Below are 18,720 nucleotides of genomic sequence, written 5' to 3' on the forward strand. Positions count from 1 at the left end.
TTCCATTCTTCATCTTCCCAGGGAAGGAGTATACTTTGCAAGAACAGAAGGCAGACTTTTCCAGCACTTAAAAGTTATAAAGTAGCAGAAGTCAACAAAGTGCAAAAAGTTAAATGTAAAACAACGCTGAAGAGCAACTGATGATTCAAAGAACTGGGTAAAAATGTGACTTAATGGCCTGTCAATCACAAGCATTGTCTTCAACCTTCCGTCACCCCAGTTTCTGCTATGTCTGCTAATAAAATCTACAACTGTACCAGAAAGATATTCAGCAGCATTTCTCAGAAAACTGAAATATAAAATAGTTACCGTGTTCCATCATTTTCAGTGGGAACCAGAAGAGGATTAACGAGTGGACCAACGCATTGATACAATGACCCCAAAATACCTAAAACAACACAGAACAGGGATATCTTTTAACTTTAACACCTGACTGAGTCTCAACAAGTGATCAATGTTACAATGAGCAATCAGTGGTGTTCCTGGGTTCCGGAAGATGGTGATAAGACAATCGTTTCACTTCTCTAGGATCTATTTTCATTCCTGCTAATCTACTAGGGCTGTCAACCAATTCTAAATGAAGTATTCTACATAATACAAAGAACAAGAACTTCATTGTTCTCCAAGTGTAATCTTCCTTTAAATGAAAATAATATAAAAGGTCAGAGGTTCATTAAATGTTACGCATATAAGGTATGCATTAATCTTGCAATAAATACAGAATGGTTTACTGAGCATGTTATTTACTGTAACATTTTTCGTAATAAATAAAATTGTTGGTCTCTGAGTACTTTCCTACTCATTATGGGGGTCATGTATAAACTGCTCTTTTTCTCCTTTTCTTCTTCTTCATGAGAATATAACTTCAGCTCTTTCTATATCTCAATCTAGTGATCAGTTTGAACTGAGCAATTCAATAAAACCACCAAATAACACAAGCATATCTGGCTTAGGTTACATTGGAGTTGACATAGAGCAGGCACATGTTGGGACAAACATTTCTTAATCCTTTTTCCCCAGAAGAACCCTTGAAAAATGTTCACACCCTTGGGAACCCCTGCTAAAAATGATATCTACAGTTTATGATATATTACGCATGACCTGTAAATATGATGATAAAACATGAAATAAGAAATATGAAATAGCTAGGGTATTTGATACCTGTGGCTGAATATTTTTTAACATCCAATCTTCTATATGACAAAATTTTTTTTCAAGAACACAGACAATGAAAATTGAAGTGACCCTTTTCTTTTGTGGTCATTGGATAACTGATCCTTTATGTTGGTGGCTGTCTAGAAGTACCCTCTTACATTGGTGGTCAGTGTAGGGGTTCACTTAGACTCCGTTCACACCTATGTGGTGCAGGAACCTGTGCAAATGGAACCTTAAAGGTAGTCATTGAAAAAGTGACTCCTTACATTGGTGGTCAGTGCCTTGTTACATAGGGATTAAGTAGGAAAAATCTCCTGTTACAGTGAGGTTATGTGGGAAGAATCCTCTGTGACGGAACCTGGCACCCGACCTCTGCCCTTCTCACCAACTCGTGACAAAGGATCAGCCTATCTCACAGGGCGCTGTCAGTTGCGTAACAATGCCACTCTCAGCTGCACCCTGCACAAAGATTTTCCAGCTCACGGGACCACAATCTGTGTGTTAGCAGCCTGAGAGTGATTGTTACTGGGTTAGGTTAATTATGCAATTAACCCTTCACACTGCCACCGCCGCCTTTTTACAGAGAAGGAGGAAACTCACAAATCCCAGCATTTAGCACTATGATTTTAGCATAAGCGTCTGCAACACACACTGTCACCACAGACAGGTATATTCAGAGGATTATTGTATACAGTAGCACTCTTCAAAGACAAGGATGCTTTAGTTTGCATTAAAAGCTTTAGAGACAGTTTCAACACTTTTCAAAATAGGGTTTATTGCTAAAAAGTTCAAAATGGTGTAAATAAAATATTTACAGAAAAAAATGTTACAAAGACATAAAGAGAACAATAAAGCAACAGAGAAATAAAAAAAAGGAGTTAAGAAGGCAAAATACTTGCAAAGTCCTGGTTTAGCAGAGTTCAATTATCTGAGCAAAAATGTTGCCTTGGCTCTCAAGTCTGTTAAGATATTTCTTGATTGATGTTAAATGAGAGATCCCCTCACCAGGCCTGTCAGTCCTTTTCTATGATATTAAAGGGGTGTTGCCTGAGAACTGACCAATCATCTGGTTTAGGGGATGGGTGCTAGGTGGTCACTAAGTTTATGATCAAGTCCCAACTACAATTTCATACTAATATTAATAACCTCCAATATGTGCAGGTGGTATTCTAGCAACTGGCAGATTAATATTCAGAATTATATTTCAAACCCAGGGATACCAAACACAGTGTACCTTTGTCACCCAGGAGGAAAGAGACTGCTTTCTTCCCTTTCCTATGTGCTAATATAGTCATGTAGGACCTTGATTAGTTTAGCATGATATGCTCTATTCAAATATATACCTAATACTAATGTGCCCAGTTCCTGTTGAACTCTATGAATTGTATGCGGAATTGTTACATGTGGAATAGATGTTTTATGGCACGCTCTTCATTCCTAGCTCTAATCGCCTAACAGGTCATGTGTGATACCTGGTGTAACGTACATGTGAATGATGTAACGTGCATGTGACATAAATGTACAGATTTTAGTAGATAAGATGTGATCAGTAGCAATATGTAATCCTAACTGTAGGGACATTCCATTGTCATTAAGGATGTATATTCTGTAGGGACATTCCATTGTCATTAAGGATGTATATTCAGTCCTTGTCATTGGGGAAATGAGGTACAATTAGCATCAATTAGGCTGAAAAGCCAGGCTTCCAGGATGTGACACCTTTTGTGATAATAAGGTTGTCACCTTCTGGTGAAACCAGTTTAAAGGAAGTAGCTCCAGACATTCCGGCTTCATGACAGCAGGGAGCTAAAGGTATATCCATACATCAAAAGGGGTATGTTTAATCTCTCATAAAAGCTAAAATATTAGTTGCAGAGAGATGAACATGCTCCCTTCTTGTAGGGCATTCTGTAGGCTACATCGGCACTAAAAATCATATTTGTGGTTCAGGCAGAAGGCCAGGAAAATGCAGGAAATGGTTAGGTGGAGCTGAATAGCGACAGTCGAATGGTGTTTGGTACTGCCACGATCGGACTGATGCACTGGTGTCGGAAATCCAATCCCCGACTTGGTGTTTCAAGCCGGTCTTGGCCCGATTGAACTTGGGCAGGTCAACACCCAGAACATCCTGTGGGCAGGTACAGGAACCCCCCCCCCCCATGGTCAATTGGCCGAGGACTAATGTCCCGCCTACGTCCATATCCCCATAAATGGGGTACCCAGACACTGGGACATTTGCTATTCGTATGGAGCTGGTTCGATCGGCCAACAGATTGTTGATTCTCTGACTTGCTCCAATCGCAGGGTAAATAATGGTAACGTTTTACTTCTATCTTTTATTCCCTTTTCATTTTTATAGTGAATAGTCATTTGTGTGTCTTGTATTTTTTGTATTCCTGTAACTTTTTATATTTTATGTACTGCCCACTTTCGGGAAATTAAATCTTAAAATTAATTAGTGACTTCTGTGTATCTAAGCATGTGCTCATATCTTCGGAGAGATTAGATTGGAGAGATTAGATTGTATTAAATTAGATTGTATTGTATTTTAGTGCCTTTAAACGCTCGGTCAAGCTCATTGCCAATCTGTATGCAATTGCACTGTGTGTGGGCAGATTGCGTGCACATTGTAAAAGGTAACAGATCGGCCAGACGGAGATCTTTGTGTGTGGGGTGCCCCAGTAGACTGTTCTGCGGATAAACTGTCGGGTGGTGTCAGGCTACCATTTGTGGAGTGTCTGGTGCGGGGGGTGTGTGGACAGTGGATGGGTGATTAACACCGGGGTTCAAGCTGTAGGTAGCTAGCGGGACCTTAGAAGGGTGTGTAATTACTAAGCTGGTCCTCAACTCTAATCAGTGCATCAGATTGTATATAAGATTTGTATCTGCTAGTGTATGGTCGACCAGCTGGATTGGAGTGAAGTCTCCATCTGGTGGTGGCCAAAGGTAGTGCAGGCTGTGAAAGGGTATCACGGCTGATCTTATATACTGTTTTATATATTCAAAGTTAAGTCCCCTTTATTCCCTCATGCCCCCAAGTAACGACCGCATGTGCGCGCCTCGGTTAGCTAGTCGCTTTGGGTGTGGAGTGTGGGTGATCTGTGACAGATTGGCGGCAGCGTGCGGGATCTGCTTAGTACATTAGTGCATGGTTTTTTCATTTAACCTGTGTACTAAAGGTTGGAAGCTTGGTAGAAGTGACTGACCTACAGAAGCTCACTCAGTGCATAATTATTGTTTTGTAGAAGACATACTTTTTGCTATTTGCTCCCCCCCTTCTTTGTTTTTCTTTTTCCATCTTTTATTTTGGCAAAATGGCTGAGACAGTAATCAGCTACAAGAAGCAAAGTCGAGATGACCTGATGAATCTGTGCGAGTTCAGAGGTATTCCGACCACAAGGGACCAGACGAAGGAGCAGATGATACGCGCCCTGGTCGAGAAAGACAAGGAGGAGCTACCCTTGGATATGGAGCCACAGGATGTGGACCTTGATGCCCCAGAGGAACAGCCACCTTCCCCGCCACCAGATGTGGATCGTGGTGACATCCGGAAGAGCCAATTGGAAGCCCATTTGTTGTCCCTGCAGGCTAAGATACAGCTGCTGGGCCCAGTCAGTGAAACATTACGCTTCCAGTTCATTAAGCAGTGCTGGGAAGCAGAGCAGGAGGACAAGAGTGCAGAGTGAGAGGACTGGCAAGCAGCTGCAAAGCGAGAAGACTGGGAAGCAGAACGGCAACATGAACTGGAGCTAGAAAAACTCTGGCTGCAGCAGAACAGGTCTGCTGGTAACACTGAGTCCAGGGAAGAACGGATACACAGAATTTCCCTGGACAAATTCCCCACCATGGACCTTGATGGTGATATGGACACTTTTTTACAAGGATTTGAGAGGACTTGTCGTCAATACCTCCTGCCCAAGGAGCAATGGGCACAGTACCTCATACCAGGGCTGAAAGGCAAGGCACTGGATGTGCTTGTGAGTCTTCCAGAGGGCCAAGAAAGGGACTATGAGACTCTTAAACAGGCCATTGTTAAACGGTACCAGCTCACGCCAGAGGTGTACTGCAAGCGTTTCAGGACATTGCAGCGAGGTCCTAATGACAGCTACTCGGACCTCGTCTGCAGTCAGCACACTGCTTTCCAGCAATGGCTAAAGGGACTGTCCATAAGCACCTTTAAAGCCCTACAGGAGCTAATGATTAAGGACCAGTTCCTACAGACATGTCCTTTTGAGGTCCGGCAGTTTGTACTCGACCGAGATCCCAAGACAGTAGATCAAGCAGCAGAAATAGCTGACTCCTATGCGGCTAACAGAATGCCTGTCACCCGGAGGACTACTGAACCCAGCTGGAAAGGAGGCTAGGCAACTGGCCCCTCTTCTCATGACATCCAGAAGACCAAGGCATCCAGACATTTAGGAGCCACCCCAACAACTGTGGATACCCGGGGATGTTTCTTGTGCCTCCAGATAAGTCATCTTAGTGTATCCTGCCCTGAGAAAAAGAAGGCTGTCCCACAACCTACCAAGACAACCAACCCAGAGTCTACTGTTTTGTGTGTTTTCAGGAATGCAAGAGGGCTCTCCGATAACCTGCAGCCTGTCACTGTGAGTGGCAAAGTTACTTTCAGCCTCAGGGACAGTGGAGTGGAGGTGACTTTAGTGCATCCAGAACTGGTGAGCCCTGAGGATCTTCATCCTGGTAAGACCATGACTGTAAAGGGGGTTGGGGGAATCAACCCAGCTGTCCCCACGGCCTGTGTTTATTTAGACTGGGAAGCTGGGAGAGGAATGAGAGAAAAGGGTGTAACAGATGCCATTCCCACAAGAGTATTATTGGGTACTGAGCTGGGACGGTTGGTAGCCCATTATGAGCCATATCAAGCCCCCCAGAACCTACCTCACCACCTGAGGCCCTGGACTCATGTAAAAGACTGATTGAAGACTCCATGAACACTGGGAATTCTGGGGAGGGTCAGGGGGTGAAGGACTGTGTACCAGGGCCTGGCTCTAGTGGATGTCTGGAGTCAAGGCCTGGAGAAGAGTTTAAAATCACAGATGACTCTGCAACTGATAATGTTTTATGTGATGCCAAATGTAATGACATGTGCAAGGCAGACCTTCCCTCTGCTGCAGTGGTGACTCGGGGTGCCCCCCAGATGGGGTTGCATGGACAAGAGGAATTTGGTTTTGTACCCATATGAAAAGAAACATAATGTTCTTCTGAAGTTCCCGGGGGAAAGGCACATTGTGTTTCAGTAAGTCTTGGTAAAGACCAGTGTTGTGTGCCTCTATCCCCTTGTGGGATGAAGTTTTCTTTTGTCCGCTCCCTTGTCCCCACAGATACCAGTCATGCCATTTTGGATCCTGGGCAATGGAACACAGAGGAGGGACCCCAGGATGAGGGTTTAAGTCTGATTCACTCTGACTCTACTCCTTCAGTAGCTGTGGCTGAAGGCACTGAGTTTCCAGGGGCTGTTACATTTGATGCCAGCCCAGAGGAACTCAGGTGTGTCTCTTCAGACGCTCTGCTGAGGACGGAGTAGAAGTGTGTGACGTAAGTCGGAGGACAACCCCTAGTGAAAACCTTTCTCCTGTAACTTTCCCCTCTGTCACCACAGTCGCTGGTACTGCCAGTGCAGACTCATTTCTGTGTGTTGCAGAGGGAAGTCTGCAGGATGTTTGGGCAAATTTGGCCCAATCAGTGTCTTCCACCTCAGCAGCTGCAATCACTGAGTACTTCCAGGCTGATAGGTTTGATGTTGGCCCAGAGGAGCTCAGGTGTTGTGCTGACAGATGTTCTGCTGAGGAGGACAGAGTAGAAGGGTGTGGCACGGGTCAGAGGATGACCCTGGTGGAATAAAGTCTTCTGTGGATTTATCCTTTGTCCCCACAGCTATGAGTATCATGATTGAGGATTCATTGCTGTGTACAGCAAGGGGAGGATCACAGGATGATGGGGGAACACTGACCCCCTCTGAATCTGCTTTCTCAGAGACTGTATCTGACAACACTGTATTCTCGCAGGCTGACCGGTTGTGCTGACCGGTCCCTGGCCGGAGCAGAAGTGTGGGAGACAGGTCAGAGGGTGGAGGTTCTGGTATCCAAGCCATGGAACCAGGTCCAGATCACCCGGGAACGACCTTATGCCAGACTCAGACATCTGGGTGTTGCAGCTAATAGAGAACCACCAGATGACCCTGGCCAGTGGCTGGAAATGATGACAGCACACAATGACAGGTTTGCCTGTACCCTTCCAGTAGCTCGTCGTTGGCCAGTGGATGAAATGGATCAACGGGGTGATCTGCTGGCCAGTGGTGACCCAAACCCTTTAGAATCAGTCAGAGAGCTGTACAGAAGCCCTCTCCCATCGGCAGGGGGATGGGCTGAGCTGTCAGTGGTGTCAAGCTTTAGTTGGGAGAACTCCCCCCCCAACCTAGGGAACCTTCCTGGCAGACGTGTTAGCCGACCCGTTTACGTTCAGCTATGCGTTGTCTGGAAGAGGGGAGATGTAACGTACATGTGAATGATGACATAAATGTACAGATTTGAGTAGATAAGATGTGATCAGTAGCAATATGTAATTGTAACTGTAAGGACCTTCCATTGCCATTAAGGATGTATATTCTGTAGGGACATTCCATTGTCATTAAGGATGTATATTCAGTCCTTGTCATTGGGGAAATGAGGTACAATTAGCATCAATTAGGCTGAAAAGCCAGGCTTCCAGGATGTGACACCTTTTGTGTTAATAAGGTTGTTACCTTCTGGTGAAGCCAGTTTAAAGGAAGTGGCTCCAGACATTCCAGCTTCATGACAGCAGGGAGCTAAAGGTATATCCATACATCAAAAGGGGTATGTGTAATCTCTCACAAAAGCTAAAACATTAGTTGCAGAGAGATGAACATGATCCCTTCTTGTAGGGCATTCTGTAGGCTACATCGGCACTAAAAATCATATTTGTGGTTTAGGCAGAAGGCCAGGAAAATGCAGGAAATGGTTAGGTGGAGCTGGATGGCAACAGTCGAATGGTGTTTGGTACTGTCGCAATCGGACTGATGCGCTGGTGTCGGAAATCCAATCCCCGACTTGGTGTTTTTAAGCCGATCTTGGCCCAATTGAACTTGGGCAGGTCAGCACCCAGAACATCCTGTGGGCAGGTACAGGAACACCCCCCCCCCCCATGGTCAATTGGCCGAGGACTAATATCCCGCCTACGTCCATATCCCCATAAATGGGGTACCCGGACACTGGGACATTTGCTATTCATACGGAGCTGGTTCGATCGACCAACGAATTGCTGATTCTCTGATTTGCTCCAATCGCAGGGTAAATACTGGTAAAGTTTTACTTCTGTCTTTTATTCCCTTTTTATTTTGTAGTGAATAGTCATTTGTGTGTCTTCTTGTATTTTTTGTATTTCTGTAACTTTTTATATTTTGTACATATTTTATGCAGTGCCCACTTCAGGAAATTAAATCTTAAAAGTAATTAGTTACTTCTGTGTATCTAAGCACGTGCTCATATCTTCGGAGAGATAGATTGGAGAGATAAGATTGTATTAGATTAGATTGTATTGTATTTTAGTCCCTTTAAACGCTCGGTCAAACTCATTGCCAATCTGCATGAAATTGCACTGTGTGTGGGCAGATTGCGTGCAGATTGTAAAAGGTAACAGATCGGCCAGACGGACATCTGTGTGTGTGGGGTGTCCCAGCAGACCGTTCTGCGGATAAACTGTTGGGTGGTGGCAAGCTACCTTTTGTGGTGTGTCTGGTGCGGGGGGGGGTGTGGACAGTGGATGGGTGATATACTGTTTTATATATTCAAAGTTAAGTCCCCTTTATTCCCTCTTTACCCCCTGTCACGGCCGCACGTGCGCGCCTCGGTTAGCTAGTCGCTGTGGGTGTGGCGTATGGGGGGATCCGTGACACCTGGACTGAGTTATTGTTTTACGATAGGACAGAGGAAAGTGTCTTTGTAAAATAGACATCCTGCCAAGACTAATTAGCGGTTTACAGCTCTGGAGCTGGCCTCTATTTGTGTTTTATTTAAGATAAGAGGCTCTTTTGAAGTTCGGTACAACTTATAGCCACAAATTCCATTTCAAGAGGAGGGAGGAGGGGAGAAAGATGATTTTTCATGAAAAACAAAATGGTTGAGACCTTAACAAGATGGCTGTCGCGTACAGCTTCCATATCTCTATTGTACATAATCGTTACTTCCTCTTACACAAGTGGTTGAAAAAATACAATCTTTACAGACAGCTAAAGAGATAACTGGTGTTGGTTATTACTAATCTGGGACATAAAAGGAGAGGCTCCACTTTAAGAAAAATGCCATCTTTACAAACAGCTAAAAAGATTGGTGTCAGATATTACTAATCTGAGAGATGAGAAGAGAGACTCCACTGGTCCCATTCCCATAACCTTTGCAACTGATTTTGGTTATTACTAATCTGGGACATAAGAGGAGAGGCTCCACTTTAAGAAGAATGCCATCTTTACAAACAGCTAAAAAGATTGGTGTCAAATATTACTAATCTGAGAGATGAGAAGAGAGACTCCACTGGTCCCATTCCCATAAGCTTTGCTGAGTGACGTCTGCCCCAGGACGATGCAAGTCACATGGGAGGTCAATCCTACTCTGCTCATCATTGTTGGAGGAACCCCTAGAAATCTCTGAAGGATCCCCAGGGTTCTACAGAACTTTGGTCGAGACAGGCTGATGTAAATAAACCTTTTATGTGAATTCAAATGGGTAAGTCTCTAGTTTTCATTTAGTATTCAGTACTAATAGTGCCCCAGTTAACTTTAACTGCTGGTTCATCCACCACTTATTTGAACTGGCACATTTTGTAGTTTAGTATTCTTGTATCTTAAGGACCTTTCCTTTTTCTGTGCAGGAGTAGAAGAATCCATTATCAATTCTAGAGATTTACCATAGAAAACTTTTCAAAGCTTATTATAAACTGTTTATCAATGTACACATTGGATTGCTTCCATCTTTACAGATCTGTACATGAGACCACGGAGTAACCAGATCTCAAAAGGTTTGAAGTTGGTTCACACCTGGTCTGTACCATCTACTCCTGGAATAGTGTAGCTGAGCCTGCATGACTTACTGCTGGTGATGTCACTGCCCTGGAAATAGTGTTTGCCCTGGAAGCCAGATAAAAACAGCAACAGAGCTCACTGAAGGTTTTCATTTTAGTTTTCGACCAAATTTGTTGAACTACCCATCAGTTTTCTACATATATCAAGGGCACAAGTTACTGTTTTTTTCTTACTTTATAAAGAATGTAGCAAGAAGGATGAGACCTCATCTGCTACAGCAAGAAGAGTGAGATGTCATAAAAAAAATTCCTTTTAGGGGTACTTAAAATTTAATGTTATACAGTATTCGTGTTGCCTATAAAAATGTTGGTGCCATATACAGAAACAGCACTATGGTATCATAAGCATGGCTGAGTACTTGCTACTTCTATCAGACTTACTCTTGTGTTAAATCCATCTGCATTCTGAGTGATTTTGTAGAGCTGTGGAAATCTTAGCATGCTGTCTTGGCTGCAGGATCGCTCGCAGATTCCCAGTGTGAAAGGCGGTAAGGCGGTGAAAATCTGTCGAGAGAGTAATAGTGAGCACTACAAAGGTGATAACAATGTGGAAAGAGGATAGGAAAGACCTAAAAAGATTGTTAATGTCTCACAGTCACAACGATCCAACAACTACCAAGGCCAATGCATTATACTGAGCAGCGAAGTAGTATGAATCATATGGTCCTATATTTGCATCTTAATAGGCTCTTATTATGCAGGTGTAATGTCACGTTTTTAAAAATGAAAAGAGGAACTGTCACTCTTCAAATAGTTTATTAACTTGCCTGGCAAGTTATGAAACTAACAAACTTTTCAAACTGTTTTGAGACCTACCATGGCCAAATTCTTTGATGACCGATAGACTGCAAACCTACTAGGAGTCTACGGTGTTCATTTTAGAATACCACCCATTATGCACCTCTATTCAAAATCATTACCTGTGTATGGGAACAACCTAAAATTTGTGATTTTATTTTACTTTCACGTTCAGTGATAATGGTACACAGGACACATAGAGAAGGTAAATCCCCCTAATGAGGGCACACACAGCAATAAAAACCTGACATGTGCTCTAATCCCTCTCAACTTATCCAAAACAATGTTTTGCCTTTAGTTATACATAATGCCATTCTAAAGTACATACCAGGGGCGGACTGACCATTTGAAAACTCGGGCACTGTCCGAGGGCCCGGGGTCAGTAGGGGGCCCCATGAGATGCCCCTGGTACCTTTTTTATAGGCTTTTTTGAGTTTGAGCAAGGACACAGGGGCCCCATGAACCCCTATTGCCCAGGGGCCCCATGAGTTGTCAGTCCGCCCCTGGTACATACATAGCTAAAACAAACGCACCTGGCTACTACCGCCCTGCAAAGCATGTCATATAGAATACATACTTTGTGTGCTGGGGAAAAATAAGGAAGATTTTTCTTTTTTGGCCCTTGGATGTGCACAGAGGGCCCACTGATAATAAATGTGCAATATGGTGAAACAAGCATTGAAAAGTGAAAAAAACATGAATGAAAACATGCTTATAACTGTGAAGTCACCCTCATATTGCATTCAGTATCAGCAAATGGTTTTTTTCAGATATTATTTATTGAATTTTTTTTAACTTTACATGTTAATTTGGTGTTAAATTTTAGGGTATTTTAGGAAGCCATTTTTTCTGAATGACCTGGGATATGTCCTCTCTTCCTTCTAATCTCAAACTCTGAGAACAAATTGTGGAATAATAGATCTTTTGTTATGCTGGGACTGAGGTGTCTCTCCTGGATTCACTGTTCACTGAAAGTGATCTTTCCTCCAGTTATCTGCAATTTCAGTCATTAGAGGACACTGCAGTATCTGTCAGGCATTGAGTGTACGTCTAATCCCATTCACATGCTAGTGATTTCTAAAGCTGTTTTTTTTCGTGGCTTCACTTTCATGCAGCTTTCAGAAGAGGTACAAATTGTCACCAGAAACCAGACCAGATGACACATAAGATGTGGCCATTCTTGGCTCATGAACTCGCTTTGCTGTATTATCTAGTGAAGTAAAATACATTTTACTGTTGTGTCTATTGACTGGGAAAATGCAGAGCTGGGTACTTGTAGCTGTATGATGTCCGCAAAAAAAAAAAAAATGGAATTAAGCGGTATGTGGTGAAGAGCTCCCAGAATGGCTAATTACTACAGGCCATTGACTGTTAATTAAGTACACCTCTAAAAGTGTAAACAGACAAATACAGGTAGGTAATGTTATTCAGGATTGCCACTGGGATGCTTTTAGAGAGGTGTCATCAGGGATTTTTTTCTCAGAGAATAGGTGCAGGAACTACCCCCTTCTGAGTCACCCCTTGTTTCCGCCCCTCTAGCCACCTCTGAGCACTGTCCCTTGGTTCCTACCCTTACCAACACTCGCCATACTGCTCCTTTTAGAGAATACAGAGCCAAGTATCATTTTGTATGGAATGTGTTAATGATTATAAGAAAAACAGTAAAGTAGATCCCCTGCTGACAGCAACAATAGCCCCACTGCAGCAACAGTAGATTCCCCCAGCAACAATGGAACCCACAACAAAGTACCACACAAGCAACAACACACCCCCAGCAGCAACAACAGATCTACACTCAACAGTAGATCCCTTTCAGAAGCAATTGATCTGCCAGCATCAATAGATACATCTCCAGCAAAAATAGACCACCATGCAAAAAACGATCCCCTCCAGTGACAATAGAGCCGCCCGCATCCAGCATTAATAGACCCTCCAGCACACCCCAGCACCACTGGCCATTATATACATTCAGTGATGGAGGTACTGGAGGTGCCGGAACTGCATTCCCCCACGTTCCTGCTGAAAAAAAGCCCTGGGTGTCATCAAGATTTGAATAGTTTTAAAAGACCTGGTTATTTTTTGTTTTATATTTGGGGAGAGAGGGTTCTATCTAACTTTATATGCTAGTGTTTCATAAAGTGTGAGGAGCTTACCACTGAAATTAACACAGCTGGTCAGTGTCTTAAAGGAAAACTCTGGTCAGGCTATGGACAGTCGAATATTTATATTTTTTAAATAAGCACTAAATAAACTTTAAATTGCCCTCGCTGACCTCTGTAGCTGCAGCAAATATGGAGTCATTAATCTTCTAGGTTTGAAGAAGTTCCTTCTCAGTTTTACTTTCATTTAGGTCCTTTTCACACAGGTGATATCTGGTCCAATTAGCAGGGAATCTGTGAAGAGGTCCTCTGCTGAACTGGAGCAGAATGGTCAGTATACCACTTTTGTTACATTCTTGCCCAATCTTTTTTTTTTGCCATTTCTTTCTAGACCAGGGTAGACACAAAGGTGATCGGATGTAAATGGACACACAGTGAACAACTACACAGCTTTTATTGTGAACTTTAAGGATAAATTACTCCACAGTTGCTCTAACTACATGGGTCAGCGAGGGCTTGTTTTAAAGCTTATTTGAATCCTAAGTTTAGCTAAAACTAAAAAACAGAAAAATCAGCACAAGGGACATAACCTACAGTTAGTATGATGTGCCCTTGTCCTGATTCTTCTGCTTTCAATAGAAACTTTCATTCGTGCTACCCATCCCCCCGACCCTGCCGCTGCAATCTTCCAGAGTGGCAGGGATTAATACAGCTAAGGGGCTGTCAGGAGCTCTCATCAGACTATGTCTGCTCTTTCCTGCCTGATCTGGCATTCATAGACGCCGCAATACAGCTTCTATGAATGACATAAAACCTTTAAATGGAGGGGGCAGAGCTATTAATCATCCACCTGTCCCCATTCAGAGATCCTGTGCCATTTTTAGAAGCTTGCAAACATCCATGATTTCTTCTTGGTGTTTTCTTATTATCCTCATTTAAAATGTATGCATATAACATGAAAACTAGTCAGTAAACTTCCCTTCCAAATAGATTATCATCTTATCACAAGTTCACATTCAAATGCAAACAACCCAAAATTTACCCATTGTGGCAGTGCTGTGCCCTTCCCATTCAGGCAGGTTGAGGGGCACCAGGTAACTTGTGTCATTCAGAGGAAACAAACTTTTCAGTTTCCTTATCGGCTGGTAAAACCCTGGAGCGTAAAGATTTCGTAGAGATCTAGGAGGGATGAAATCTCCAATCGTGGGTGCGTGTTTTGATATCCACCAGCACACTAATTGTGCAGGTATGAGCCGGGCTTTTTTTGGGGTCAGGACTAGGGTTCTGAGCTCCACACCGGCAGACAGAAGAGGTCTCTGTCCAGGAGTACAGATGGGAGCCAGAACATCAAGGGGCTGCTGAGTGTATGGACCAAGCTTTTGAGAGAGGTACTAAGTGGTGTTGTGTCCTGGTCTGTGGGACTAGCATAAAGGCCAGGAGGCTTAATGTCATTTGTTTTTGTTTTTTTTTGGATTGAAAAGAAATACTGAGAACCACTGCGAGGGAAACTCCTTAATTGTGATTTTTGGAATTTTGTTGAACTTTATTTTAATAAAATTGAGCAATAACAGCCATTAAAAAGAAGGAAAGTGAGAAGCTGTGTCCTTAAAGTTCTATCATTTGAGCTCATGACTGTAGAAGCCTTATCATATCCATGTAATTACCATCCATACAAAGCGAAAGGAAACTATGAAATGTAAAACAAATATAATTTTTATTTCTCTTTTTAGAGATCTGGGTTTTCTTTGAGTGGAACTAAACTCTCTCAATCAGCAATGACTATTTTTAATCTTTATGCTGCTATCATTAGTAAATAGATTGAAAGGTATATTAGTATACTTACTTGTTTTATAAGTAGTGATGGGCTGAACACCTCCCTGTTTGGTTCGCGGTCAAACTTTCGAAAGTTTGACCGCGAACTTCAAACTCAATGCAAGTCTATGGGACACGAACTTTTAAATTCAAAAGGGCCCATTTTGAAAGCTTCTATGCAAGTTATTGGCCATAAAAGGTGTATGGGAACTCGGGTACTACCCTGAGAGACATGAATCAGTGGAAAAATGTTTTCAAAAAGTACCGTTGTTAAAGGGGCAGTCATTTTTCATTGCTTAAAGTACAAAAAAAAAAAAACCTGAAAGATTCCTTTAAATATCATGCCTGGGGGTCCCCTTAAACTACCTGCAAAGTTGCACATCTGTACAATGTATACAAATTTTTATTAAAAAAAAACTTTTTTTTTTACATTTTTTTTATTACATTTTTCTTTCTTTCATGATTGTTTTTCTATAAAGCACTGTGACCAGAGTAACATAATGTTACCATAGTAATATTGTACTACTCTGGGGAAGTGATCAGTATTTATTTATTTTTTTTACACATTTTGATTGCGTATAACAGTGAATTTCACTGCAAGCATTTAACTGAATGAAATTGATTCATGCTGTGTTTTTTTGTTGTGATTAGCTGTGGCCCCAGCTAATCACATGACACAGATGGACTGTGATTGGCCGAGTCTGTACATGTGATCACTGTGACCAATCACAGATAACAACACAATTGTATACAATGGATGGCATGAACGGAAGACATCCATTGTTTACAAATGTCATATGACCTGCTGTGATTGGTTACAGCAGTCACAGATCGGTCATCAGCTGTGTCCTATGGACACAGCTGGTGACAGACCTCGCTGCAGCACGGCCTCCTGGCGATCCAGAAGGACGTCATACAATGCCCACTAGGATTGAGTCCCGCTCACCAGCGTTCTACAATAGGGCTGAACTGGTTAAAAAAAGTTTTTATTTTTTTTAACATTTCTTCAGTTACTGTCTGGTTTCCAAGCCTAGGCACATGATGTCATACATGGTTTAGACAAAAAATGTAAAACATTACATGATTTACGGGTGTGAAAGTGATGACATGTTTCACGTTGAAAGCGGAAGTGATGTAACATTCTGTGTGATGAGCTAGCTAACAGGTGACTCTGTGACTGAAGTTGCCAATTTACTTGCTGTATCGCAAGGTACAAGGTTATGATGGTATATACAGTTTCCAGGAAAACATTGTTGATAAGCATAAGTGCAGTCAACATGGTCAAATGACAGAAAGAGACGTAAGGCGCTGGATTGTGACCCTGAATAAAAGAACAACTGCTGCAAAAGTGACTGAAGAGCTCAATCTCAATTTCATTAAGACTGAGCTCTGCAGTCACTTCTGCAGCAGTTTTCTTATCAATCCTGTGCAATGTCCTTTTGTCTCTTTTGGTCAGTTGACCGCATGGACCGCGCTTATGCTTATCAGACGATATTTTCCCTGAAACTGTATATGCCGTCATAACCTTTGATACTATACCTCATGACACAGCACATAAATTGGCAACTTCAGTCATAGAGGCACCAGCTAAGTGGGCACCAACAATGTGTCCTCTTTGAAGCTCAGTAAGCTCTGACATGACTCCATATTACTACCCGCACACGTAGTGAATGATGAAAGTGAGGTTTCCCACCTGTGAGTGTTACATCACTTCCACTTTCAACATGAAACATGTGGTCACTTTCACACCTGCAAATCATGCAGTGTTTCCATTTTCTGTCTAATCCCTGTACATCCCAAAAGTCTTCAGGAAGGGAGGAGGGGTTTTCTCAATGAAACACACCCACCTGCATCCATGCTTGGCCTAGGGCCAAGTGGATTCCTGGAGGTAAATTCCCTGGCCATGGTTAGAAATGCTAGGGGGGGGTTTTCAATGTGATTTCTCTGCAAAACACAGCATGATGGGGGATTTTGCGTTGAAAATAAAAAAATAATTAAACAATGTTTTTCAGTTTGTGGTGGTCAGATGCAATTTAGTTCCACTTTAACCATCTCAGTATTGGGAAATGACAGACAGTTGGGAGCTCTCATATGACGTCTTCCCACTGTAGCTGTGCATGTGGGGGGCGCATGGTGATTGGTGGTGCGCTGTGTCCCTTGGATACAGTAGATTACTGATCGTAGTAAAGAGCTGATGACGTAGGCTGATCACACATAAACAAGAAATGCCGTTTATCAGCAGTCCTCTTTTGACACTGACAGTGCATGAGGAGAGGAGAACTGATAAGCCGTAATCCTCATAGGAGACATCTACACATCATCAGTGCCCTGAGTATTAAATTGATGGACACTGAGAGGTATCACTGATGGGGCTGCAGTGCCCCATCAGTGATACCTCTCAGTGTCCATCAATGCTGCCTACCAGTGCTGCCCACCAGTGCCACCTATCAGTGCCAATCAGTGCTGCCTATCAGTGCTCATCTGTGCTGCCTATCAGTGCCCTTGAGAGCCACATCTCAGTGCCCATCAGTGATACCTGTCAGTGCCCATCAGTGATGCCATCAGTACCTCCTCATCAGTGCCGCCTACCAGTGCTGTCTATTAGTGCCTATCAGTGCAGCCTCATCAGTGCACTTCAGTGAAGGAGAAAATTACTTCTTTACAAAATTTTCTAACAGAAACTAAGAAAAAAAATTTTCTAAATTTTTGGTCTTTTTTTCATTTGTTTAGCAAAAAATAGAAAACCTCAGTGGTGATTGAACACCACCAAAGGAAAGATCTATATGTCTCAAAACATTTATAAAAATTTTGTTTGGGTAAAGTGTTGCATGACCGTGCAATTGTCATTCATAGTGTGACAAACGTGAAAGCTGAAAATTGGCCTGGCCAGGAAAGTGCCCAGTAGGCAAGTGGTAATACTGAATTCGGTGATATAATTAAGGTATTATATATTTTAAGTGCGTAGTTAATGTAGAATTTTTAAGGGTATACCTTTTATAGTTTTTGTTCACAAAACAGTTTCAAATTGCATGACATAGTCGCACCCTATTGTCTGCAATGGAACCGTTCAAATCGACTTCAAGCGAAGTCGCACAAATTCAAAGTCGGATTCAGTGTGAACCAGGACTAACACATATTCCTAATTGGATCAGAAAAGTGTGTGAAAAGTTTCTTAAAACGTTTATAAATTGACCCTTTACAGTGTACATCAAGGCAAAACTTTATTGTTTTTGTTTTGAATACAGCAGGGAAAATGTAGACCCTAATTCAAGTTTCTGTTGTTATCTGTGTCACTACTGAGAATATTTATTTTATTTGTCTTTTTGACAAATGAAGGAAATCCAAACTAGGCTGAATTAACCTCAGCTGAGCAATTTTCAAGTAATTTCAGGAGTCTTTGAACAATTTTGCGTGCATAAACAAGTGTATTAGAAGCTTATCTCAAGTGTTTAAATGTGTATTTAAGCATCAGGCATTTTTGTTTTAGCCAATGAAAAGCAGTAGGGGGAGAAGACCAGCTCTTACAAGCTACAAAATGCTCCCAAGATAAGGGGTTTTAACCTTTCCATACTCTAAGCAAAAAAAAAAAAAGTATTTGCTATGAATTGTTGTCAAGTTAGTTCATCTGATAGTACCTTTAGTAAAAGTAATGGAATGCACCGGTTATGAACCACGGGATTACCCTAAGTATGGTATGTAAACTGAGTGATGGACTAAATAAGAAGATCAGCTCCACACACAG

General features: G+C 42.4%; 1 protein-coding gene across 1 annotated transcript in view; it reads right to left on the bottom strand.

Moving 5' to 3' along the window:
* Window positions 1-18,720, bottom strand: part of ATP8A2 (ATPase phospholipid transporting 8A2) — an 870,132-nt gene that overhangs the window by 226,712 nt on the left and 624,700 nt on the right. Inside the window, exons 29-30 of the mRNA XM_089685820.1 lie at window positions 10,651-10,773; window positions 310-388 (exon numbers count right to left, since the gene is read on the bottom strand). Coding sequence (XP_089541946.1) covers window positions 310-388; window positions 10,651-10,773 — 202 coding nt within the window. The remainder of the gene's footprint in view (window positions 1-309; window positions 389-10,650; window positions 10,774-18,720) is intronic.

Source organism: Staurois parvus, unplaced genomic scaffold (genome assembly GCF_062004578.1).
Source record: "Staurois parvus isolate SC_StPar_1 unplaced genomic scaffold, SC_StPar_1.0 ptg000387l, whole genome shotgun sequence".
Taxonomy (NCBI): domain Eukaryota; kingdom Metazoa; phylum Chordata; class Amphibia; order Anura; family Ranidae; genus Staurois; species Staurois parvus.